Here is a 25,391-nt window from a genome sequence, read left to right on the forward strand (position 1 = left end):
TTTTACATTATTCACAAGAGGAGAACTGCTCAGTGAACATTTAAAAGAAAATGTTCATGATCACAAAGAGTCAAAGATATATGAATAATAACAATAAGATGTTTTTTATCGTCCCCATTACAATAACCAAAGTAAAAATCAAGCTCCACACTGGCAAAGAAATGGTCAGGTGGGCGCTTTTTTGTAGTAAGAGCGTAAATCAGACTATCTTTGAGAGAGCTTCAGGCAAAACATACCAAGAAAATTAAAAAAAAAAAAAAAAGAGTACCCTTTGACTCCGTGATTACACTGCTGTGAGTCAAATATACACAGGCTTTATACAGAGATGCTCCTCACAGACTGACTTTACAGCAGTGAAAAAAAACTGGAAACAACTGTGGAAAAAATTATTAGCTCCTCACTCTTTAATTGCATCTTGGTCAGAAAATGTGTATGAAGCAAGAGGCTACAAGCCTTAATTGATGGTGTAGAAAGAACCTTGAGCAGAACGTGGTAATTGTAGCCGCAAATGGTTTCAGAAGATAAAAGTGTTGTGCTCCTCATTCTCTTTCCAGACTGGTAAGTTAAAGGTAAGTGAATCTTTATGTATCAGTCATTATAAAAATTAAAACCTACAGAAACTCATCATAAAATGGTGCGTCTGTCTCAACTTATCTGCTAAGAGGGCAAAGATTTTCCTGTAATACTGAAAAGTTCCAAGGACAGTTGTCTTGTCACCTTGAGACCATAAATATTTGGTATAAGAAATGTTATCTATAAACTATTTGAGGTAGAAAAGTGTTCATTTACATTTATAAACTAGATTTATCAGTGGATAAACTTGACTTCTCAGCCTTCTGATTAGTGTCTGCCTATTCTGGACCACATTGTCTTTATTCTGTACCATTTCTAAGACATAAGTAGCTTGCTGGAGTAAAGGCATCATGACCAGGCTTTCTTCTCAGAAGCCTGTTGGCAGTAAGTCTCCAGCATCTTCAGGATTTGTTTTCATAAATTTGACATGAATGTGAGTTTCCTTTATCACAAACTAATTCCTGAAAAATTGGAATTAATTTTTAAGAAAGTGGAACTCGGTAAAAATATCACCCCTAAAGCATTGCAAAGAGAAAACGTACAATATTTGATAAATAAACAACATTGCAAACAGGTATTAGCTCAAACAAACCATACAAAAACGTACAGAAAAAAGGACTAGAAGTAATTCTCTAAGATGTCAGTGGTGGTTATTTCTGGCTGCTGAGATTTGAGGTGTTTTTAATTTTCTTTTTACACATAAACTTTGTCTTCCAAAACTTCTGGCATGTACATACGTGTCTTAATGTTCCAAAAATGAGATTTAAAAAAAATTTTTAGACCTTCAATAGCCTTGTCTTCCTCAATGTTCTTACCCTGTTGTTCTCAACTTTAGGATTCACAACGCTTGGCACTCTCTTAAATGTTTATTCAGTCAAGGAACCCATGAATAAATGAGACTACCAGCACATCAAATTGTATTCCCGGGTTCCTTTCCTGGTTATTTAAATTCTAGATCCACATTGACACTTTCTTCCTAGGGTTTTATCGCCTTGATTATCAACTGGCGTCCTACAAGGACAAGAGGAATTCCAGAGGGGCAGTTCACCTGGTTTTGCTAAGATATCAAATTGCCAATAAAACCAATAACTTAAGTGATATTCTATATTTTTATTACTATGAGGATTTATCTTCTATTTTCTGGGAGAAACTCTTTCTCTCCAGAGTTTCCTCTTGCCAGTTTAATAATGTGCTTTAGGAAAACATCATCTGTATCTTTCTGTCTTCGTGAGTGGTATCTGTCTTCTTCCCCAACAAAAATCACTCTCCCATGCTCTACTGTTTCATTCAATGAACGTTTGTTTATTCTGAGGCTATCGTGCGCCAGACACGGGTGACAAAGATGAGGAAGACAGTTCCGGCTTTAAAGAAATTCATGAGTTTGCCCTGAGAGACTGCAGCATGAACAACTATCAACAATTCAAGTACTATAATCAAATGCATGGAAGCTTATTCTCACTGTCTGGACTTCAGTGCTCTACTTTTTCTTGCCACATCCTCTTTCACTGTTTTTAGGCCCATTTCCTTTGAAGCCAGTGTGCCCTTCTAGTGCCTAAACTTCCTTCAGAATTACAAAGTCCTAGGAAAGCTTTTAAGGCTCTGGGTCTTTCTCAGCCTCACAGTCATTCACGTGTTGGTCCTCAAATCCAGGCTCTGACCTTTCCCTGCTCTGCTCTTTAGACAGAGAATGGCATTTGCCTGTTCCCTTACCAACGGGCTTCCAGAGAAGTCTGGGCAACTGTGAGGTACTGGTAGAAGACCAGAGGGCAGGAGGAGAGGAAAGGTCGGGTTATTTCTCTCCCTTTCTCTGCCTTCAGCAAAGTTCTGGAAGTGGCTGTTGTCTCCTTCCAGGCTCCAGCTCCCTCTCATCAGCCCCTCCCCTCAGGGGTTCCAACTGGCTGTTGGGTCAAGTTCGGGCCCCGAAGAGCCTTGGCTTCTGGGGCTTTGGTGATACCACCTCTTGCCACTGCCTTCCAACGCTGGTAAAGCAGAGGGCTCCTTGCTGGCTGTCCTCTTCATTTTCCATCAGTGGGTAACCAAGTCACCACACGAAGTAACTCCCCGCCTCAAATAATGAGAGTGGTTTCTATTTTCTCGCTAAACCTGGATTGATACATCACCCAAATGAAAAATCTTAGCATTGAAATCCTCAACATGTCATATACAACTTTTTATGGTGTCATCCCTCCTTACCTGTGTAGCCACTCCCTTGCCCCCTCTCTCCACCATAATCGTGCCACCACCATTTGTCAGGCCTTCACTATACACATCAGGGATCTTTCCTAGTGTGTCACATTATTTTACAGGCTTTCTCCTTACTTATGAGTTATTGGGCGTGTTTCTCTACCAAGGTAGTTTTACAACACGTATTTGATTCTGCAGTTCAAACTTTGAAGGTCTTCAAGACAAACACAGGATGAGAGCTATAAAGTCACTCACATATATATGTTATTAGGAGTCATTTGCATTTCTGGTCAAAGGCTATAGTGTCTATTATTTTAGAAGTGGGAGGAAGATAAGGAAAATGGTAGAAAATGTGTCAATCTAATTTGTACTTCAATTAAGTTTACATTTGCCAAAGCTGGGATACCCCGTGATCAGGTGAACCTTGCTTGGTACCTTGGTTAAGAGTAAACCGCTTCAGAAAAATTAAGTGGTCCCTTGAGTGTCAGGTTCGAAAACATAAACCTGGGGGTCCCTTGTTATCTGAACTCAGGAACCCAAGAAAATTTCTTGCTTTTGGGTTTTATTTATTTAAAAAAAAGATTTTATTTATTTGACAGACAGAGATCACAACTAGGCAGTGAGGCAGTGAGGCAGAGAGAAAGGAGGAAGCAGACTCCCTGCGGAGCAGAGAGCCCTGATGTGAGGGGCTCGATCCCAGGACCTTGGGATAATGACCCAAGGCGAAGGCAGAGGCTTTAACCCACTGAGCCACCCAGGTGCCCCATTTTGGGGTTTTGTTTTAAAGATTTTTCTTAAAAGTAGTCTTTACACCCAACATGGGGCTCAAACCCACAACCCCCAGATCAAGTGTCACGTGTTCCACTGCCTGAGCCAACCACGTGCCCTGAGATGTTTTTCAATTATTATTATTATTATTTTTTTTTTTGTAATCTCTATACCCAATGTGGGGCTTGGACTCACAACCCCAAGATCAAGAGTCACGTGTTCTACCAACTGAGCCAGTCAGGCACCCCAGGAATCCCAAGATTTTGGAAAAGAAGGAACACAGAATATGAAAATAACACTGAGAATAACGAACAGTGGATCATCATAATTATCATCATCATTAATAGCAATTATAATTCCTTGAGCAGTTACTATGTCAGACATTTTGTCATTTTACATACATTATCGCTAAGCCTCACAACACCCTCCAAGGAAAGGATCATCCTCACCACTTAAACAATCAGGAAGTTGTGTTTCAAAATTGTGACTGCCTTTGCCTTCAGCCACACAGAACTGGTGGCAGAGGCAGAATTCAACTCCATGTCTCAAAGTCAATGAACTCTGAGTCCACATCACATTACCTCCCAACCTGAACTCAGAAAATGACGAGAAGAGTCACAGTATAATCAATCAGTTCCCCACGGAATTCATCACATAATGTAAGGAACACACATACCCCATTTTCTATTCTGGATAAAAACAAACCTGTATTTGAAAATTATCACATTCTACACACTGTATTTAATTATATGGGTGGGGGAGGCATAAACTAGGCAGCAGGAGTCCTGCTACTTAACACATAAAACCTTTCCTGCAACAGGGTGATTTTATTACCTCAGCCTCCAAAATAATTACTAAGAAGGCCTACGAAACGGGGAGAGTAGATATATCCCACCTCTGCTTGAATCTGACTCAACTGGCAAACTCTACAATCCCACAAATACAATTTTTTAGGTGTTCTTATTTGGCGTCAATTAACTAGTCCCCCCTCCCCAACACACACTGAAGGTCAGTTGATTTAACATTTCTACTTTCAAAAATTAAGTACTCTAGCACAATGCTACGCAAATTACAGTTCTTCACAAATATGGAGGCTCGGTACGTTAAGCAGCTTCTGAAGCCACCTGACGTTTCCATGACGTCCAAGTGCACGATCCACGGGTTCATCTCACGGAACAGAGCACAGACCAGATCGAGTGTTGCGGAACCTGCGCAGGTAAGTTACGGGCCGTGGTCGGCAGGAGCACCGACAGGTCTGTGACGTAACATATGTTTAAACAAAACCCAAGAACAAAACAACCGCCCTTCACCGGTTTGAGAAGCACTGCTCTAAAACGGGACAGCCTCTTTACAGAACTGAAAAGCAAAACATATAACCAAGTCACCTTCCTGTCAAAACGGACACTTGATAAAAAATACATACCTAAATAAACACAGGTGTGCAACACATGCGCATGCTTGCACACACACACGCACACACACACTCACATATAATGTATGCCCCAGTTACGTAAGCTTCAATTTATGAGGGGGCACAAGGCCTTCCTGGAGTTATGCAAGGGATCAAGACGGTGGAGGGGCAAATTCTGAAACATTCTCACAGCATCTCACCAATTCATAAATAAGCGAATGATTCATCCACTATGTCATAAGACAGTCTTTCAGAATATTTTTAGGTCATTTTATTACTACCGTAGAGGGTACAGACGTTAAAAACTCACTATCTATTTTATGTGAGTGTTCTGACTGTTCCAAATCTCTTTCCAGCAAAATTGCAGCTCCCGAGAGCCGTACAGAGGTAATCAGACTTGTGTGCTTAAAAAAGAAATATTGGAAGTGTCTGAATAAGATGCCTTTCCTTTGCGTGCAAAAATCGTCTTCTGCAGACCCAGCTACATAAAATTGTACACATCCAGCACTTTTCTCAGAGCTGCAGGTGTAACCTTAGTGCTCCTCTTATTTAGATCAACTAAACTACAATTTGGCAGCTCTTTTAAATTGTAAACCAGTCTGAGAGGGACTCTTTTTGAGTTTCCTTCCAAAATCAGCTTCAGAAAAATGCAGATCGGAAGTATCTATTTATTTATGTTCTTCAATTAGAAGCTTTAAATCAAGTTATTTGAACAAGAAAAAAATATCATAAAAGACTATTCCATTAAAGTGCCATCAATTTTGATTTGAAAATTACGTTTCCATTTTGCAAATGGGGAAAATCAATTGATTATAACCGACATTAAGAGAACAGATTATTTCTCTCTCTTCTTTTATAAGCAGGCTAGTAGAAGTAAAGGAAGAACATTTATAACAGCCTTAATGTATTCTATTTTGCAAATCTGAGTAAATCTCCTCTGCTAACTTTGTCAGCTAGGGAATAAAGAATGTCACTTGAGATTCCATAGCTTAATTATGCTGATAAAGCAGTTTTATAAATCAAGCTAGGAGTAATGGATATTCCTTTGAGAATAGCAAACTGGGAGCCATAAAATGTGTGCTCTGGACTTGGTTCCTTATCTTCTACCCATATGTCAATATGACTAAGTCAAAGCAGGTCTTGTGCCTCAACCTGCTCAAGCCCAAAAAAGAAAGAAGGAAACAGCTGCCCCCATCCCCTGATATGGTAGCTTTTCTTGTTTCCAAATCAAACACAGGAAGTATACTCAAGGGGATGGCAGGACAGATGATGTGACACTGAAATTAATCAGGTCATGTGCCAGCTATAGACCTAATTTACAGCCATGTAAGGATTAGATACAGTTATTTCTGAAAACTTTGCACAGTGTAAAGTGCTACGCAAATGAAAGTACAATGACCAGTAACATGATTATCCTGTTATTTCCATCTTCCGGGCTGGTGGTGACCAAGAGAAACTGGAGAGATGAGTATCACCTTCATGAGACCAAGTCATAATCTGGACAGGAGTTCAATTAAAATCAGACATTTAGAGATGAAAGATTCACTGCTCAACCCACCAAGATAGAAATCTAAGACCAAGAAAAAGCAAAGGATTAGCCCAAGTTCACACCTAAGCCGGAATCTGAATTTAGATATTCTTTCCAGTTCACGGCATTATGGTAGGAGAACATCAAAAGACAGAAGGTCTTAATACTTAAGCACCTGGAGATAAGAGACAGAGAAGAGAATATGCTAAATACTGAGTAGCCTAGTTGAGTAGGGTTTACATAATATGCTGAGAAAAGCATTAGGACAAGCTCCTGATGCAAAAGGAATTCATAGTCATTCAGAATCCCACAGCTCCTAACCGCAGAGCATTCTCTGGAGGGAACACTTAATGGAATGTAGAAAGCCTATCAACAGAGAGGGAGAGCTGGCAAAACTCAATGATATTCCCTCCTCTTGGATCAACAGAGCAAAGATGTACAGGATTCCTATGGAGTGTTCCTAACTCTATCAGTCAGTTGTGCTCATTTATTAATAATGCTGTTCATGTATCTTAAAGAAGCTCTTAGCCTCTTGACTTAACTGGGACTTATCTAGTTCTCTTTACTTGTGCTGAAGAATCCCACCAGCCTCAGACTCAAGCGACCACAAAAGGAAGCCCTCATTTTAACATCACAAAGTTCTCCTCAGGCAACAGATCCCAGGCTAAGGGCCACAGGTTGAGGGACTGTCTTCAAATCATGAAAGTTTTTAGGACCACTTTCCTTAAGACTTCCTAAAACGTTCATACATCTCAAAACTGACAGCTTTCATATCATTTGGGTGGGCATCATGCTGGAGAACTGGTTGTAGAACTTGGAAATGGGTAAGAGGTCGAGGTCCTTGTAAAAAATGCCAGAACTGCAGGGAAGGATGAGAATCAATCCTCCTCAAGGAAACCCCTGTGGTTAAAGGGGCTTCGATGCAGAAAAAAAGGAAACTGGAATTTGTGACATCAGATCACATGGGGCATCTGGATTTGAGCAAATGGTTTGAAATAGTCCAGGGGCACCTGGGTGGCTCCCTGGGTTGAAGCCTCTGCTTTCGGCTCCGGTCATGGTCCCAGGGTCCGGGGATCAAGCCCCAGCAGGAAGCCTGCTTCCCCCTCTCTCTCTGCCTGCCTCTTTGCCAACTTGTGATCTCTGTCTGTCAAATAAATAAATAAAATCTTTTTAAAAAATAAATAAAATAAAATCTTTAAAAAAAATAAAAAGAGAGAAAGAAATACTCAGTTCAGGGGCGCCTGGGTGGCTCAGTCCTTAAGTGCCTGCCTTCTGCTCAGGCCATGACCCTGGGTCCTGAGATCAGGCCCTCCATCTGACTTCCTGCTCAGTGGGACGCCTGCTTCCCCCTCTCCCAGTCCTGCTTGTGTTCCCTTTCTTGCTGTCTCTCTGTCAAATATATAAAATAAAAAATCCTTAAGAGGACTACAGTATTTTCCTGTATTTATAATTAAGAGATCCCCAGTAGTACAGACTAAGAAATACCTTCTTCGAGAATTTTTGAGCAGTACATTTTGTGGGGGTGGGGGCTTTTAAAAAAATATTTACTTAAACATTTTAGCGACGAACTTAAGAACCCAGATAAAAATCATGAGAAAAATGATGGCCTTTTTATCATTTAACGGCACTTTACATAAATCAGTCCTATATTAGTATTTCAAAATAATTTTCAGAGCACATCACTAACAGCTACTGATTTTGTAAATGCTTTTTAGAGACTTAAAGATTTACAGGTTTTTGAATTGCCAAGATAACCTAATGGAACAACAATCTTTCCACTGCATTTGTAAAGACGCCAAAGGAAACCTGAAATTCACCTCGCTTATCAGCCATATTATTGCTTCTAAGAAATGATGAAGAACATGCCTTTTGAACAACAAATGGATGGCCCAGCGGGTCTTGTGGGAAATATCTCAAGAGCATCCGTTCTTGGTAATAGCTTGCTTCATTCTGTCTGTAAGACACGGATGGGTGGCAGGATATTCTCCCTGTTGTTTGTTTTCTAGAATGCACAGTTTTAAAAATAGGAATGATTCAACTTTTAGAAATACATCTGTCTGCAGAGTCAGCCGAAGGTGCTTCTTGAAAAATTATGATCACAGCAAGTTCTAGAAACAACCTGTTCTACCTCAGCCCAAAGTAAGAGAAGAATAAACAAAATTCATAGACACTTTGGTCCCATACTCTCATTATAAAGATAAGAATACTAAGGCCCAGGGGCACCTGGGTGGCTCAGTGGATTAAGCCGCTGCCTTCGGCTCAGGTCATGATCTCAGGGTCCTGGGATTGAGCCCCGCATGGGGCTGTCTGCTCTGCAGGGAGCCTGCTTCCTCCTCTCTCTCTGCCTGCCTGTCTGCCTACTTGTGATCTCTCTCTGTCAAATAAATAAATAAAATCTTAAAAAAACAAAAAACAAAACAAAAAAAAGAATACTAAGGCCCATATAAAAATACAGAAAACTTTGTGGTTTTTTATAGATCTACCCCTCACCCCACCACACTGGCCAGTCAGAGAAAAATGCTGAAAGAAAACTGTTTTCAGGTTGTTCTTATTGATTTCCTCCTTGTGAAAACAAGACCACACTTTTGCCAACTGTTAACGTTGTGTAAAAAATTTTCTGAAGACCTTCCAATCCTCAAATTCCTAATGACTGTCAGGTCATCACTGTGAACATTTACATTATTTCTTTATAATGCCCCATTGTGTGTTAGTGTGAAACCCCGACAATTTTTGCCCTCAGAACTTAGAATTTTTCGAGCAGGAACTCAGCTCTGCTTGGCGGGTAGCCTGCTTCCTCCTCTCTCTCTCTCTCTCTGCCTGCATCTCTGTCTACTTGTGATCTCTGTCAAATAAATAAAATCTTTAAAAAAAAAATTAAGAGGAAAACACAAATATTTTTAACATTTGATAAGAGCTTACTTCAGAAAGCTGTTTTAGATCTGTTAAGAAGAATTTGAAATTAAATCTTTTTTTTTTTTAAACAAAAACGTTGGGCATGTCTTCTCTATCACTAAAAATCTTTAGGTCTGCTTTTTTTTTTGTGGAAGAATGTACTTAGAAACTGAAACACATGAGGAGATCTCCTGGTATTAAAAGTTACCTGACAAAGCCAACGGAATCGGGGTACTTAAACATCAATTCTATACATGTATGTGTGATGTGTGAGGGAGGTATGTGTGTGGCTATCACTGTTTTTCTGTCATGGGTTCTCACTAGGTTACATGCTCTAGGTCATGGGTTACAGCTCTAGGGACACTAAGGAGTGGAGAATGATGAAGAAATGTTTTATGCTAAACATCTAATTACAAGTAATAGCCATTCATTGTAGAAAATCACAAACAAAGAAAACTACCTATCATTCTATTAACTAGAGAATGCAAATATTACTATTTGAAGTAACATCCTAGCCTTCCATCAGTCAGTGCTCACATGCTACTTTTTCAGGCCATCCAAAATGCTTTCAGTTTATAACAGCACGCTGCCCAGAGCTCAGGGAGAGGGAGCTGGGGGAACACCTGAATGCTTTGGGGACAAGGGACAGTAACAAACGTGCCTTGATCAGGCTGGCTGGGGATTTGGGCCAATTCGAGAATGGAAGTCTTCTCAGGAGTGGGCATATTTAGGAAATGTGTCCTGTTTCCTGCATATTGTCAATCACTATAGCTGCCACAGGGAGGGGCAGAGGCAGAAGGAGAAGCAGGCTCCCCACTGAGCAGGAAGCCCCGATGCGGGGCTCCATCCTAGGACCCCAGGATCATGACGTGAGCCGAAGGCAGATGCTTCACCAACTGAGCCACCCAGGCGCCGCAGTGAGATACTTCAGACCTATATCGTCTAAAACACTGAACATACCCAACCACATGGCAGTTTTGTTTTCATGATACCTTTCATCAAACTGCGTGCAGATCACTGCTTCCAACACTTACTCTAGAGCTCAAAGTAGCAACTCGGACCTAAAGAGCTATCTTGTGAGTAAAAAAGATAAGTCAATATACAAAAATCAAACAGAAATGAAAGGTTTCTTTTTAGTATGTTATGCTTGTATGTCAACTTCGAAAGACTGGAAGGGGTGGGTGAGGGCAGAAATAACAATCTTGTAGGTCATCTCAGGGTTATAGAATGTAACAAACTCCACCATTCCCAACACTGGAAGGAAGGGTGCCTACTGTTTAGGAACCCACTGTACCATCTGTAGAAATGCAACGGTTTGTTTCAGAAATACTACTCAATCACTCTCTATCCACGGGTGAAACCGTCAATTCGTACATATTTGTATCAGGTCCACAGTAACCCACGTGGGCATGCTTTAACTGAGTTAATAAAAATCAATGAGATGAGTGAAAATGCTAATAGAGGACCCTGAGCAAATCCCAGTGTAGCCCCAGAGAGCTGTGTGGCCCTGATAAATGGTTTCTTTGCACCTGACTTCACTGCCCTATGAAATATGGACGTCGGTATCCTCCACAGCCCACAATGGTTGCATACATGTTCAATGCACAGCACACACAGTGGGTTCTCAACACTCGGAAGATGTTATTGAATGAGTCTCTGTTTGGATAAAAATTAGCCTGTTAACATCTGACTGTAACACAAACACTGGTAATTTTAGTTCTGAAAGTCATAAGACAAATTTCAACAACGGTTAATTTCTTTTTTAAAAAAAATATTATTATTATTATTATTATTATTATTTGACACAGAGAGATGGCGAGAGAGGAACAGAAGTGGGGGAGCAGGAGAGGGAGAAGCTGGCTTCCCGCTGAGCAGGGAGCCAGATGCAGGACTTGATCCTAGGACCCTGAGATCATGACCTGAGCCAAAGGCAGACGCTTAACAATTGAGCCACCCAGGCGCCCCTCAACACCAGTTAATTTCTAAGATGATTGTTACTGGGAGAGCTAAGAACAGAATTTCAAAGGACAGTGGAAGTGACCACTTATTTATTTATTTGACAGAGATCACAGCAGGCAGAGAGGCAGCCAGAGAGAAGGGAGGGAAGCAGGCTCCCTGCTGAGCAGAGAGCCCAATGTGGGGCTTGATCCCAGGACCCTGGGATCATGACCTGAGCTGAAAGCAGAGGCTTTAACCCACTGAGCCACCCAGGTGCCCTGGTGACCACTTATTTAAGATGGCTGCATTTTACGATACGTGAATCGTATCAGTAAAGTTGACTTCATCAAAAAAAAAGCTTGTACTAAATGAGCTCTCAATCCCCCTGCAACTGTGGAATTCTATTATCTCCCAAAGTCAGGTGATCTGCCCAAGGTCAGAAATCCTGCCAGATTACCAGCCTGGAGTGTACCACCACATTTGAATTATTGAGAAAACTTCAGTAATATGATGATAAAAGGTGTATTTAATTCCTACTGAAGGTACAAACATCTACTCATTGATAGTTCATAATTAGCTTTTTGTCAACCACGTTTGTGGTTTCTCATTACAGAGCAATTAAAAGCAAACCAGTAGAGAATACAATGTAATGAAATGGAAATATGGCCATGGTACATTACCTTTAGGTGAAAAAAAGTCGATTATAAAACAGAACCATCCAACTTTTGTAAAAATGTATATACAGAAAGAAATTTTTGAAGCTACCTACTAGATTTTTAAGTATTAGTTAACTCTAAGAGGTGGGTTACAGAGGATTTGCCTTTTCTTTTTTGTCTATTAGCTTGCCTATATTTTTAAACTTCAAAAAACCTGAATTATTAATTCTATAATAAAGATTTTTAAGCAAAAGTAAGTTCAAATATTCTAACTCCAAGTCACTCTGATTAGAGATAAAACATTACACGTGGCCTCAATGGGTGTAAACCTGAGGTTATAATCAGGAGGCCCACAGACGAGTTCAAATTAGCTCTTGATCGACAGATTTCTCATTTCTCTTGAAAAAATGACAAGTTCTGAGAGCACTGGTCTAGGACGGCCTGCTTGCCCCGCAAAACTGCTGCCTACTTCAGATGAGGCCTCCGTTCTCTCTCAATTTGCCAAAATATGAGCATTTAAGGTTTCTGCCTAGGGTCTAAACAGTGCAGCACTATAAGCCAGAAACATTCTGTAAGAGCTGAAAATATAACACTTAAAGAGTAGCTGATCTCAATTTTCTTAAAATTTTTAAAAGTGTTGTGTACATGTGTGCAATGCATACACACACACACCCTCTACACATACGTACGTCGATACTGCTAAACTAAAATGATACAGTATTAACTGAAATATAATGGATATCTCTGCCAGAATTGCAAGTGACATCTTTTTTCAGCTTTGTATTTGTATTTTTTGGATTTTCTAGAAGGAACTAATCTCACGTATAATTAGAAAAAGTCTGGGAAAACAATTTTTTGATTAATGTCTCCTACCCCAAGCACAGCATGGGGCTCTCTGCTCCGCAGGGAGCCTGCTTCCCCCCTCTCTCTCTGCCTACCTCTCTGCCTACTTGTGATCTGTCAAATAAATAAAATCTTAATAAATAAATAAATATATAATGTTTTCTACCCCATCGCTGTAATTTCAATTCATTAACCAACGAGAACCTATTACAGCAAGTCAGCAATAGCTACACACACACACACACACACACGCGCGCGCGCGTGCGCTCACACATGCACAAAATTGGTCTGATCACCCTGATTCCCATGGGCACTGTCATATAATTTAAACCCCAAGAGTTCATTCACCTTATGCATTTTAGTCTACAAATACAACCATTCACAAAGAAACAGACTTTAAAAATCGTTTTAGTAGTACAGAAGACTTATTTCTTTAATTACACAAACAACTAGTTACTATGTAAGATAATTCATTTCAGATTACTCTCCAAGGATCTAACACGGTACAGAGTGTACTTTCATGAAGCATTAAAAGAATTATGCTTTTTAAAAAGATTTTATTTATTTATTTGACAGAGAGAAATCATAAGTAGGCAGAGAGGCAGGCAGAGAGAGGGGGAAGCAGGCTCCCTGCTGAGCAGGTCATGCCGGGCATGACCTGAGCTGAAGGCAGTCTTAACCCACTGAGCCACTCTGGAGCCCCTTATGTTTTCTTCTTATTTGGAGGCTGTGTGTCTGTTCACAAAATTCCCAGTTGTGAGGGGGAAGAAAATTGTCAGGCTCTCACACAAACAAGACAAGACAAAGGAGAGAAATCTTTTAAATGTTCACATGGATGAACTGATGGGCTTGGGAATTATAAGCACTGGAAAAGACTGCGGAAAATTCCTACCCCAATACCTGTGGTTTGGCAAAAGTGCTGTCTTGAGTTCACAGGGAAGAAATCGATAAGAACAACTTGAAACAGTTTACTTTCTTGGTGGGAAAAACAATTGCCATAAATTGCAAGTATTTTTTTTTTCCATCCTTCTATGCAGCAAAGAAAACTACAAAGACCTTTTGGCCCTCTCAGGTATATTGAATTTTCAGGAATCGATGACATTCTAAAATTTATTTTTAAAGAAACTCTGTGAAAAAGGAAGCTGTCAATTTTGGGTAAAAAGGTGTCGTTTTCACCCTTTAAACAATCTAGTGACAGATTTAGACAACCAACAACATGCACACTACGAGCACTTTATCCTGTGAGTCACCTGCCATTTAACCTGGAACAAACGTGGCCATGTCCTTACCTAAAGACTGGTAGAGCTCTGTCATTTTGGGATGGTCCCAGCAAGTTGTTTGTGTCTCGTGGCTAAAACAGAAAATACAAAGAGAGACTTTAGAATTTATAATGGGTAGTGAAGGAAAGGAGGAAAGAAAAGTATGGTTTGCTTCTAGTTCATTCGGCAACGTTACTTCAAAGGACTTCGGTCCACACAGTTGAGAATGTTTCTTACAAGCAGCAAGAAGCTGCTACCATCGCCCTTAAAGGGAAAAGCAACACGAATATGCTTTGGGAACCAGAATTTGTTTCTTCTTGGCACCCACAAGTCAGTTGTGCTTCTGTTGTTATAAAATGACTTGGTTATATAATCAATAATCAAAAACCACGATTTCTTCTCCTGTCCAATGTAGACCATTCATAAAGGACACTGACAAGGGTTACTCAACCCTGTCAAAGAGACACAGGACATTGATTCAATAAATAAATCACCTCACTTCTCAGTGGCTTTCACCACCCTTGACATTTTTCCATTACTCCTCCTCCATATCCAGGTCTCATACTCACTATGACGGCATTTCACTTTGGCTTAAGGTCTAGTCAGTGCCCCACCAATCTGTCCTACCTCCCCTCTCCCCATGACTTCCTTCTCAAGTGCTGTTTTTCCCTCAGTACTCCACACACCGGCCCACCTTTTCCTATATTTACTTGGGCCTGAATGAAGCATTCACGTTCTCTCCCATTTCTTGAAGTTCAGCTAAGTTTAGTTGCCAGCTATCAGCTCTGGCCACAAAAAGAACAAAACACCTTTGTTCCTAATTCAGTTGCATGAATAAATCCGGGAGAGATAACCACATATACTTTTGCTTACTTTGGCCCATCTACATTAAATCCCCACAGCATCGGATTTCCCATTTTCAGGGATTACATGATGGGCTTTGATAGGGTAAAATGCAGCCCTGAACACAGGTATTACAGAAGCCGTGTGCGCAGCCTGTTCCTGATCTTCAGGGGAAGGGTGGGGGCTGCAGCGAGAAACCGCTTACAAGCGGACACTTCAAGGTGAACACCAAGTACAGATGCCTCGCACGGAAAAGAAGAGTCTGGGGAGGGCAACGATGTCAAGCGACCTCAGCACAGAGTTTCAATGTGAGGACTGGATTCTGGCTCCGAGCCCTACTAATTGCACAATCTGGGGCAGGCCTCCTCACTTGAGAGAGTGAAGGGATTCAGTGACCAGCATGTTCTGGTGCTCAGTGCATGGCTCCTTGGTCATTCTGTGGCCCCCAAACTGACGCCCACTGAAAGCGAGTTTTTTCTAGTTGCTAACACTATAGACCGGGATCCACCTTGCTGGCCAAGCCTAAAAGCCTTTGTAGAGAACAAACAAACAAACAAAAACAACACTCCCTGTGAATTACCTGTTTAAAAAGAAAGTTAAAAGGAGAAATACTTATTGTGGTTTGTGAAATGCGATAGTAAATGTCACAAAGTGCGTGGAAATTCCCCAAACTGTACGCCTTCCAAGACCATCCCCTCTGATATTTGCCATCCAGGAATGGAAGAGGAAAGACTCTGGTAAGAAAGTTAGGAGACCATGCTGACTTGCCAGGGACTGTTTCGGTCTCTCCCGCACACATGTTCATTTCTGGTTTCCTCTTCCACAGAGACAATTCTCATGTGAGGAGGACAAGAGGGGCTTCTCAGCAGAGGGAACATACCAGAGTGATGTCCAAGTCTTAAAGGACAAGGAAAGCCGAAGACGCACGCACGCAGTCCGTGCTTTCGGGGGTTTTAGGAAGTGCCACAACCAAGCTGGTTTCTGATCTGGAGAAGAGGTGGGCGGAACTGGTACTTGATATGCACAGCACAAGGAGGCTGCAGCTTGCAGCTTCGTGGAAAAAGTGTTGGCTTGTTCTCGGGTGTTTTTCAGCTCAGAAAGTGCCCAGCAATGAAAGACCACCCTGCGTTTAGGCCTCTGTCATTTCCCAAGTCCATGCATATGGGAACACCAGGGAGGGAAGGAAAAGGGGGGGGGTAAGCACGTGTGTCCACACATATGGGCCCTTAATTCCCACAATGCATGACAATAAAGTCCCATCTCCATGCTGTGTGGGAGGACTGTAGCATCTTCAGTAGTAGATGGGCAGGAAAACGTCTGTCTGAGCTGATCGACCTGACCAGACAGAAGCATAGACAAACGCTCTGAAAAGGCAGCATCTGTAATGGACTTCAAAGGGGACGAAGAACACTGTGCCTGGGTGAGTCCTGCCAAAGGCAATTCCCAAAGAAAAGAGAAACTTGCATATGAGCGACAGGAGAATCCCACAGGGAGTGAATGCAACCCCCCCCCCCATGAGGCTGCCTTGCTCTAAAACAAACATCCTGATGGTCAATCTACTGACATTTCTACCTTTCTAAGGAATTTATTCCAGTGGGTCAAAATGGTGAGATGGATTTTCTTTTCTTTTTTTTTTTTTGGTGATACAAAGTGTTTCTTTATTTGAACATCATTCCACCTGCACTGAAGCTCAAATCCAGCAGCCGCAGAAGGGGTCAGGACCGAAATACATGTTACCAAACTGGACGGTGAACAGCGAGGACACATTCAGACGGAACTTACTCATGGAGTGTAGACAACACCAAGCTATCCTAATGACACACAGCGCAGGCCCCTAAGGTCTGCTGGTCAGAGCTCTGGGAAGGACTGTCCCCCTTGTTCCCTTCTCAGGAAACTCCAGGCCCTCCCGAAGGCTAGCCCTGAGCCAGGCAGGGACCTGCGTTAAGTTTCTCGTGCTGGGAAAGTCCCAGCTTCTCCAAAGAGAGGGTTGGTGAGATGGATTTTCAAAATTGTTTTCATCCGTGAGTCCTTAGTTTAACCACAGTTTCCTTCGCTGGATGACAGCAGAAAGTCCAAGCCCCTGCTTGGAGCCCCACTTTACCGGTTATTGGATATGGGCCTTTATAAGTGCTCATTTTCCACTTACCTGCAATACTGGGTGGGAGGCCTTGGATAACCTAGATAAATGAACCCAAACGAATCCAAAAGCCCATTCTCTTTTACCTCCTTGCCCTCCAACACGCAAGCCTTTTCTTTGTAAGCAATGCCAAGTAACCAGAAAACAGATTGGGATTTCATCTGTACAGTCTTAGTTTCACTTCAGCTGCAAACCAGAACCAAGCAAGAGAAGGGAACACAAGTGGAAAGAAGAAAAGAATAAAGGGTGTGACTAATCCTCACAAATAGAAAAATAATCTCCTCACCATTTAATGCTGAGAACGACTGACAACCCAGCTCCAACGATTTCCGATTCTTTGGGAACTATAAGATGAACCAAATGTTCGCTTCACTGCATGTGGGTGTTTTCGGTGTGTGGTGAATTCACAGCCCTCGTGAGACATACTGAACCCCCCCCCCCAGAGAAAGAAAAGATGAATATGGACAGTAAACCACCGTAGGCACAAATCTGCCAGACTCTTATCTACATCCTGCCTTATAGGACAAGCCCATTTTTGGCTAGTGATCAAGAGAGATTTTACAGCTATATTACTCTGTCTAGCTTCAAAAACAGTGGTGAATCAGAAGGAGCTCAGGTGTATACCTGAAATGTACAGAAAACACAGAAAGAGATGCCCAGCCGGGGAGCTAGTGGTGGGGTGTGGGTGGTGCCATTCTTGGTAAGTGTCTTTTTTTTTTTTTTTCACTTTTCACATCGGAAACATGCTCTCCATACCCCATGCCCAACCAAAAAGGAAACTCTGAAACCTGCTCACAAGTTAGAAGGCACATCTTTGGTCAATCTCCGGAGAATAATGATGTTCCACATAGATCAAAATTCTGCGTGCCCATTAACACAGAGACGAGTTTCGTAAATAATCCTTAAGATGCTCTATAAAGCTTTAAAACATGTTACTAATTTTGGCCCTGCTGGTTCCAAAGCCTGGTATCAGATAGGCCTCTCGGAACAGCCTTACAAACTCTGACTTCCCCTCCTTTCAAAATGTGTACAAACTACAATAATCTCTCTTTTCCCTTTTATTTGGGGTCATGATAAGAAATGCAAATTAAAACACCAAACCACTGGATGTGACAAAAGACCCCGGCAACACCCACTTGTCAATAATAAAAAATTAAAGCATTACTCTACTGAGCACAGGGCTGACCTAATTTCCTACCATACAATTTAAATTTTCTCTCACCTTCTTTAGTTTCAGGTAGTGTGCAAGGTTATTATAACTGCCTCAGAGCTGTTCCTGCTGTCAGTGCTGGAATAATCAGACTTATTGGAATTGCTTTTTTAGTTTCTTAAAAACAAACATTAAACAGTTATAAAAAGTAACAAATTTCTACTTGGGGGGGGGGCCGGTTATGGCAGTTGCCTAATTAAAATAAGATTTCTTCTGCTACCACTGTTACTGGGTACTGAAAATATTCCAAAGAATTGCCTCTTTAAAAAGTATCTTTCCACTACTTCCCGGGGAGGAAACTAATCACTACACAGCGGTATAAAAAGGTACCGTTCTCTTGCAATTTGCAGAGGATTAGAGTTTGGCTTCATATATCTGGAACCCATTGATCCACACACACAAAATCATTTCCCTTTAATCTGGGGATCAGACTCTTTCTAGAGGAACCTTGGCATTTGCATGCTGAATGTTGAACTTGGCTTCCACTGGTGGAATACTAGCAGGGTGGGAATGGGAAAACATATTTAAAAGTTTCTGCTACCGTGGAGGGCGTTGGGGGGGACGGGTGTCAATCTGGGCATCATAAATCCTATTCTAGTCCCCACTTCTTGTTCCCTGGGATATTTAACATTTTATTCTGTTTGGCTCAAGGCAGGCCAAAGATGACTGCCTCCATGATTGTGCCAGCTGTTACTTGTCCTCCCTCTATTTGCTTTTCGGGCTTAAATCCCACCCACCCTCAACTTTGGCCAAAGCAATTTCACTTCAGGGTTGTGTCCAATCCAAGATCAAACAACGCTGTCTGAAACCAATTCCATGGTGATCAAGGGTCAGAGACCTTTCACATAACCGTGTTTTTTCATTTGCTTCTCTACCTTCTCCAAGAGCAACTGTATCCTGCAAAAAGGGGATGTGGCACAAGGAAATAAAAAACCTAGGCAAAAGATAAAGGGTGATGGGGGGTGACCAGGAGAGGTGACAGGGAGAACAAAGCAGGGAGTCCAAGAGGAGCTTTAGGGCCAAGGAAGAATGTAGATTTCACTAAAAGACTTAGGGTCGCCAGGTAAATCGAGTGCCCTTTTTTTTTTCCCCATAATGTCGAAGCATTTGGTAATTAATATTATGCCTCCGTCAGGCAATTGAACCCTTTCAATTTCAGCTTCAAACTTAACTTCAAATTTAACGGAGATAAACTGCCCTTTTCATTGCCCAGATCAGATGTGGAATGACAAACTTCGGTTAAAGACGAGCACAGACACCTGGAGAAACACGAGAAAAGGACACCCAGAAATGACTGCACACTCAACCCCAGAAGGCAAAACAAAAAACTACCATAACAAAACACTTGATCCTCCCTGTATGTCAAATCCTAGACTTCTGGGCTTTAATTGCTTTTTCTCTGTTTCCTGATTTCTGCAAATAGTGGGGGCATGGAAAGAACACAGTAAAAAAGCCAACAAGGGGAATGTCAGCTGGAATCCTCGGAAGAAATCAGGCAGAAAGTTGACCTTTTGGCACTTGCAGAGCAATGGAAGGTAAAGCCTCGCGCGCCCCTTCCCTCCGTGAGGTCGGACGACAATTTAGGAACAACCTGTCTGGCTCACGTTCACACAGCCCGGAAAGGAGCAAAAAGCTCCCGCGGCCCCAATCCCCGCGTGGAGAACGCGCTGTCCCCTCCGGGTAGGGCGAGAAATCAGCTTTTTCTCTCCAAGCCCATCCCAAAGCCAGAGGAAGGGGCTCGCCGCAAGCCTGGCGCTGAGGGGCAAGCCCCGGGGGACGCACCTGCAGCGGCGCAGCAAGAACCCGCGGGGCAGGTTCCCCGACGCCGGGCCGCCCGGCGTCCCGCCGCTGCGCTTGTCCAAGTTTTGGCCGCCCGGGTTTGCCCCCTGCTCGTGCCATAAGTGCACGGACTGCGGCGATCCGAGGGGACCGTGATGCACTTACCCTTTGAGCTGCTCCCTCATGGTTGCAAGGGTTCGGCGGTCGAAGGAAGGCGCGAGCGGAGGAGTGAGTTTTCCAAAGCCGCCGGGCTCCCCGAAAGTCGAGCGCCGCCGCCGCCCAGGCTCGCAGCTGAAAGCACTGCGGAGGAGCCGGCGCGGGCAGGCAGGCAGGCGGGCGGGAGGGGAGGGGGCGCTGCAGGCAGACGGGGCGGGGCCGGTCCGGGCTCCGCCCCCACCTAGCGACCTGGGAACCCTGGCTCCCAGAGACCCGGCAGTGGGGAATCGGCCTCGCCAAACGGAAAGGAAAAAGGAAAGGCCGACGGAGGCAGAGATTTAAGGTAGTTCTAGGAACCCGAAAGCCCCACACCGCCCTGCTACCACCGTCTTGAAACCTCCAGCAAGACTACTTGTTGCCTAAATAAATGACCTAGGTGCAAATGACCTCATTGCAGATAATTAAGTGTGCGGGCTCAGAGCTGTTTTTTTTTTCTTTTTTTTTTTTCAAAGAATGAGAAAGAAAAAAATCACAGAGTTCTCCCCGCCCCGGCTTTCCCTCAATCCAAGATTAAAGTGGTAGGGCTGTAAGGACATGAAACTCAGGTTATGCTCATCCTGGGCTAAATGAGCTTCTTGGGAAGCATTTGTATTTGTGAAAGGGCTGTGGTTCTCAAAGTGGGGGAGGGCAGTATCAGCGGCACCTGCGAACTTTTGATGACTAAGAATGCTGGAGGCTCAGCCCAGACCTACTGAATCAGAAAAGAGCAGACTGAACTTTGAGAACCACTGGTTATAGGCTCTAAAGAAAACACCACCACCACCACCAGTGGTGTGGCATGGTTTGGTCTTTTGGTATTATTTTCGAGAAATCGAAAAATGAAACCATTTCCAATGGAACATTTTATCAGAAAAGTGGCAGGGGACAGTTCAAATATTGCTAATCCTAGAGTGTGCCATGTGACGATGCAGGTTAACTCTGCAAAATTATTTCAAGCAAGGAGATATTCTGAAAAGAAGATAGCCTTCATTAGCACAGTAAGTTTTTGCAACCTTCACATAGTACCTTCCATTAGAGTCCCCAGAGCATTTTAAGATAAAGTCCCTTTATGGTTCCACTGTCCCTCCTTGTCCATTTATTTTGTGGGCCTGCTTTTTCTTTTAATCTTCTTTCAACTACTTGCCTTTCACTCTCTCTTCTGGTCCATTCCTTCCACTTCTGTTTACAGTTGAAAACATGCCCCCCTTTTTCTTTTTAAAATATACTCCTTTTTGCTCAACATTTCCCCACCCCACCCCTGTAGAACATTGTAAAATGTTTGAGCTAAAAGGACTGCGGACATCAATCTCCCTTTACTGTCTGCTACAGCATGACAAAAGAGGCAAAAAAAAAAAGTACAGGAACAAAAGGGAAATGGGTGCCAGGTTTCTTCATTCCCGTTGACAAACCAAATAAAAATGTAAACGTTATCACTAAAGCCTTGTGCATGTAGGTAGGATTGGTTTTGCTATTTTAAAGCAAATAAAGCACTTCTGCAGGCATTTGGCCTCATAAATTGAGACTTATTAATGCTGTCTTTTAGCAATTTTGAGCCAGTGAGTGGTGGAGGCAGCTTCTATTATGGTCTGAGGGGGACACACTAGGATTCCCTTTGGGTGAGGCTGTCCCTTGGTGGAACTGCAGATTCTGGGTCTGCCTCTATCTTGGTGGGGGAAGAAGTAGTATTCTGTGATGAGAAAGTTGCGGCCTTTGCTATTAATCAGTGACCAATCCCTGTGTCAATGTGGCAAATCACTTAAATACTGGTTATGTTTATTTCAATGAAAAGACACAAACCTCGCAGCATGGACATTTGTACATATCAGAAATCAATCAGTTAAAGGTTTGCCACACCTGTGCTTTGTCATGCTTCTCCTTTCTCGTTAGTTTTGTTTTATTTGTTTGTTTTACACTCTGAAATTACCCACGGAAGATTCAGGCCTGATAGGTTTCTCTAAAATATAAACACTCAAGTCTTTTTTTCTCACTGCTCACTGGGGAAACTACTAGGAACCATTCGTTGGACAAAGAAAAAGAATGGAAAATAAGAAATCACTATTCCGATTTTTTTTTCTCTTAAATTTGACAGATGGCAATCCTCAAAAATACATCTTTAAGTTCTTTTTTAGAATGGAGTTATAGGCACTTGAAGACTTGTTCCTAACTCTTGATGTAATTTTAGAAATTAAATACTCCAAGAATTATTAAGAAATGACATGGGCATCACAGTAACTGTTTTATTATTGGTTTCAGTTAAATGATGAATTTTCTTATTAGGAAAAGGCGTTAAGAAAAGGTAATTTATAAATCTTCATTTCATATATAAATTCTATAATGATGCTATGTATGACAATCCGTTGTTTATAGTAGCTGTCATTAGTGTTTTGGTGTGAATCAGAGACATGAAAGGAACATGGAGGCTCTGCCACCAGAAAGGACAGATTGCAATTCTAACTCCAGAACTTACCATGAGCTATACTCATGCTCACACTGTGGTGAGAATGTGACAGTGCAAGGACTGGACCAAGGAGTTTTGCTCCAAGGCCTATGCCACTCCACCATGCTGCCGTGGGGAGATGTGGCCTCCTTTACTGTAGGGGAAGATCTGTACTTTTTTTTCTTCTGTGCTCCTAAGCAATCTCACTGCTGTCTGACAGCAGAGGGGGGTAGGTTTGCTACAAAGAGGCTTAAGGAGGGGCTACCTGGGTGGCTCAGTGGGTTAAGCCTCTGCCTTCAGCTCAGGTCATGATCTCAGGGTCCTGGGATCAAGCCCCACATCAGGCTCTCTGCTCAGCGGGGAGCCTGCTTCCCCCTCTCTCTCTGCCTGCCTCTCTGCCTACTTGTGATCTCTCTCTGTCAAATAAATAAAATCTTTAAAAAAAAAGAGGGTTAAGGAAGGAATGAGAAAGAGTGGAGTCTAAATTCCTCCATACCCAAAACTCCAGTCTTTAAACCCCTTAAAAATGTTGCTTAGAAAAACGTAGACCTCTCTGATGGAAGGGACTGTGCTGGATATCCCCTCAGTCCCCTCTCCAGCTCTGTTCTCTGCCCTTCTCCACTCTGCTCTGCGCCCCAGGAGGCTGGGCCTCTGGGGATGTCATCAGTCAGGCTCTTGGATGCCCTTTGGCTTCCTTTTGCCTTCAGCCAACAGGAGGCCAGGAGGAAAAGCCGTAGTGGGAGATAAAGGGCAGGAGGAGGGAGATGTTTGCATTTTATTCCTCAAGCTCCCTCCTGTTGGCCTTGGACCTGGCAGCAGCTAAGTTCCTTTACCCAAGGCCACAAGCTGGGCTGGCATTTCTACAGCAACAGTGTTTCCCAGGTTCTCCCTTTGCTCCTGTTCTTCCCCTGACACTGCTCAGATTTTTGTAAATAGCCTTTTTCTTACATTCTTTTCAAGTACCACTTTTGCATGTACCATCTATTTCTTCCAGGCTCCTGACCAAACAGGGACCCATCCAGTCAAAGTCACCCTCTGGGTCCCTAAATTGGATGCTGAATGGGGACACCCCCCCCAAGGAGGAATAAGTTAACTCCGCCTTTTGGAGCTGAAAAGAAGACTGTGTTCATTCATTCAATAGTTCTTTCTGGAAGCCTCCTGGGTAGGTTGCAAAAGGAGCCTCTGGTCAGTAGGGGGTAAGGGCACATCAACAATTACAAATGGTCTTAACAGCAGGTGTGAAGGTAAAGAGGCCACAAACAGCGTTTTCTTTTCAAGAGCTTCAGTGGTCTGTTTGATCCTTGGGAGAGAATGTCAAGAGATTCAGTGGGTGGGCACATTGAGAATGATCCAGAGTTTGACCTGTGTCCTGAAAGGTCTGAATGTGAGCACGAGTGTGGTTCTGTCATATTTGCCTTTTAGAAAAAGCACTCGGGAAATGGATGGGGGCTGGGTCAGAAGAGTCTGGAATTAGGAGACCAGATGCAAGAGGACTACAGTATGAAGACGATCTGAACGGTAGAAGTGGCACCGAGTGGAGAAAGAATAAGGTTATACATTACAGGAGTCATGACTGATCAGACACACCGATGGAAGAAAGGGAAGACCTAGGACCCTGGGCCTCAAGCTTGGCCACCACCGCATCTCATCACCCTGCAGTTCGGATCTAATTGGCCTTGGGCACTGAAATTTTTAGGGGGATTCTCACAGGCAGCCGAGGTTGAGTCACTCTGCTCTCTGGTGAATCCCAAGCCTGGATGAGTAATATTCGACAAGCCAGGAATGTCAGGAGGAATGGGGGCAGGTTCAGGCAGAAGAGGGCCAGGGAGAGAGGATCAATTCACTCTTAAGCATGATGAGTTCGAGGTGGCCCTCTGATGTAAAAGGGAGTCCCACATCTGAGCCCGGAGCATCGAGGGGAGATGTCTGGATTGGAGCCACTGGTTTGAAATGTCAGTGCTGGAAGGTCAAGGTTGTGCATGAGGCCAAGGTCAGAGGCCAAGCTGCTCGATGTTCCACAAACACATGCTTTTCCTTTTACGCTGCTTGAGGGTCAGAGTTAGCCAGGTTTTACCAATACAAAATGAGGAGCAGAATGGGAAAGGAGAAAGACAGGGAATGGTTTGCGCTGGCCACTTGCCTGGGGTGGCCCTGAGGGACTTCACCACCCCCCAAGGGCCAGCTTCTTCTCGCTCCAGGAGTCTCCACCTGAACTGCCTAGCCTTCCCTAGCCCATCTTAAGTTTAACCCACATCATTTTCTAAAAATCATTTGGAATGTAGGTACTACCACAGTGAAGCATAATAGGTATTTTACAGTAAAATTTCACCATCGACGTATTTGGCAAACCCTTAAGTATTCCATGTTTCTCTGTGCAGAGTACGAGTATGAGCTGTGAGCACTGAATCGGACATCTAATAAATGCTTACAATGATGGTGAGTCACTGCTAGTTAGGGCAAATACCACGGTGCTAATTAAATATGTGTAACAGTCTCTTTAGATCCATCTGAAACCAGCATCTTCTGGATATAAAAATCTCCAGTCAGTTCATATTAACTAGTAAATGAGGAGGCGTCTACATTCAGACCCACACAAAAGCCTATTTTTCCAGGCCCTACCCCTGCAGGGAGACAGAGTAAGCCAGGCTGAGGAAAAGTTCTCGGAGCCAGCTGCCATCCAAACCAGATAGGTTCCAAATCGAGCTGCACTCAGATTCCCTCTCATGTGGTTTGCTTCT

The 25,391-nt window shown here is 42.9% G+C and overlaps 1 protein-coding gene across 15 annotated transcripts in view; it reads right to left on the reverse strand.

Moving 5' to 3' along the window:
- DMD (dystrophin) overlaps positions 1-25,391 on the reverse strand; it is a 2,324,635-nt gene that overhangs the window by 128,298 nt on the left and 2,170,946 nt on the right. For 11 of the 15 annotated variants that reach the window (XM_045994540.1, XM_045994546.1, XM_045994545.1 and 8 more), the window contains one exon: positions 14,083-14,144. In XM_045994540.1, coding sequence (XP_045850496.1) covers positions 14,083-14,144 — 62 coding nt within the window. Of the gene's footprint in view, positions 1-14,082; positions 14,145-20,186; positions 20,310-25,391 lie in introns of those variants that run through there. The other 4 variants (XM_045994551.1, XM_045994553.1, XM_045994550.1 and 1 more) reach the window with 1 other exon arrangement.

Source organism: Meles meles, chromosome X (assembly GCF_922984935.1).
Source record: "Meles meles chromosome X, mMelMel3.1 paternal haplotype, whole genome shotgun sequence".
Taxonomy (NCBI): Eukaryota; Metazoa; Chordata; class Mammalia; order Carnivora; family Mustelidae; genus Meles; species Meles meles.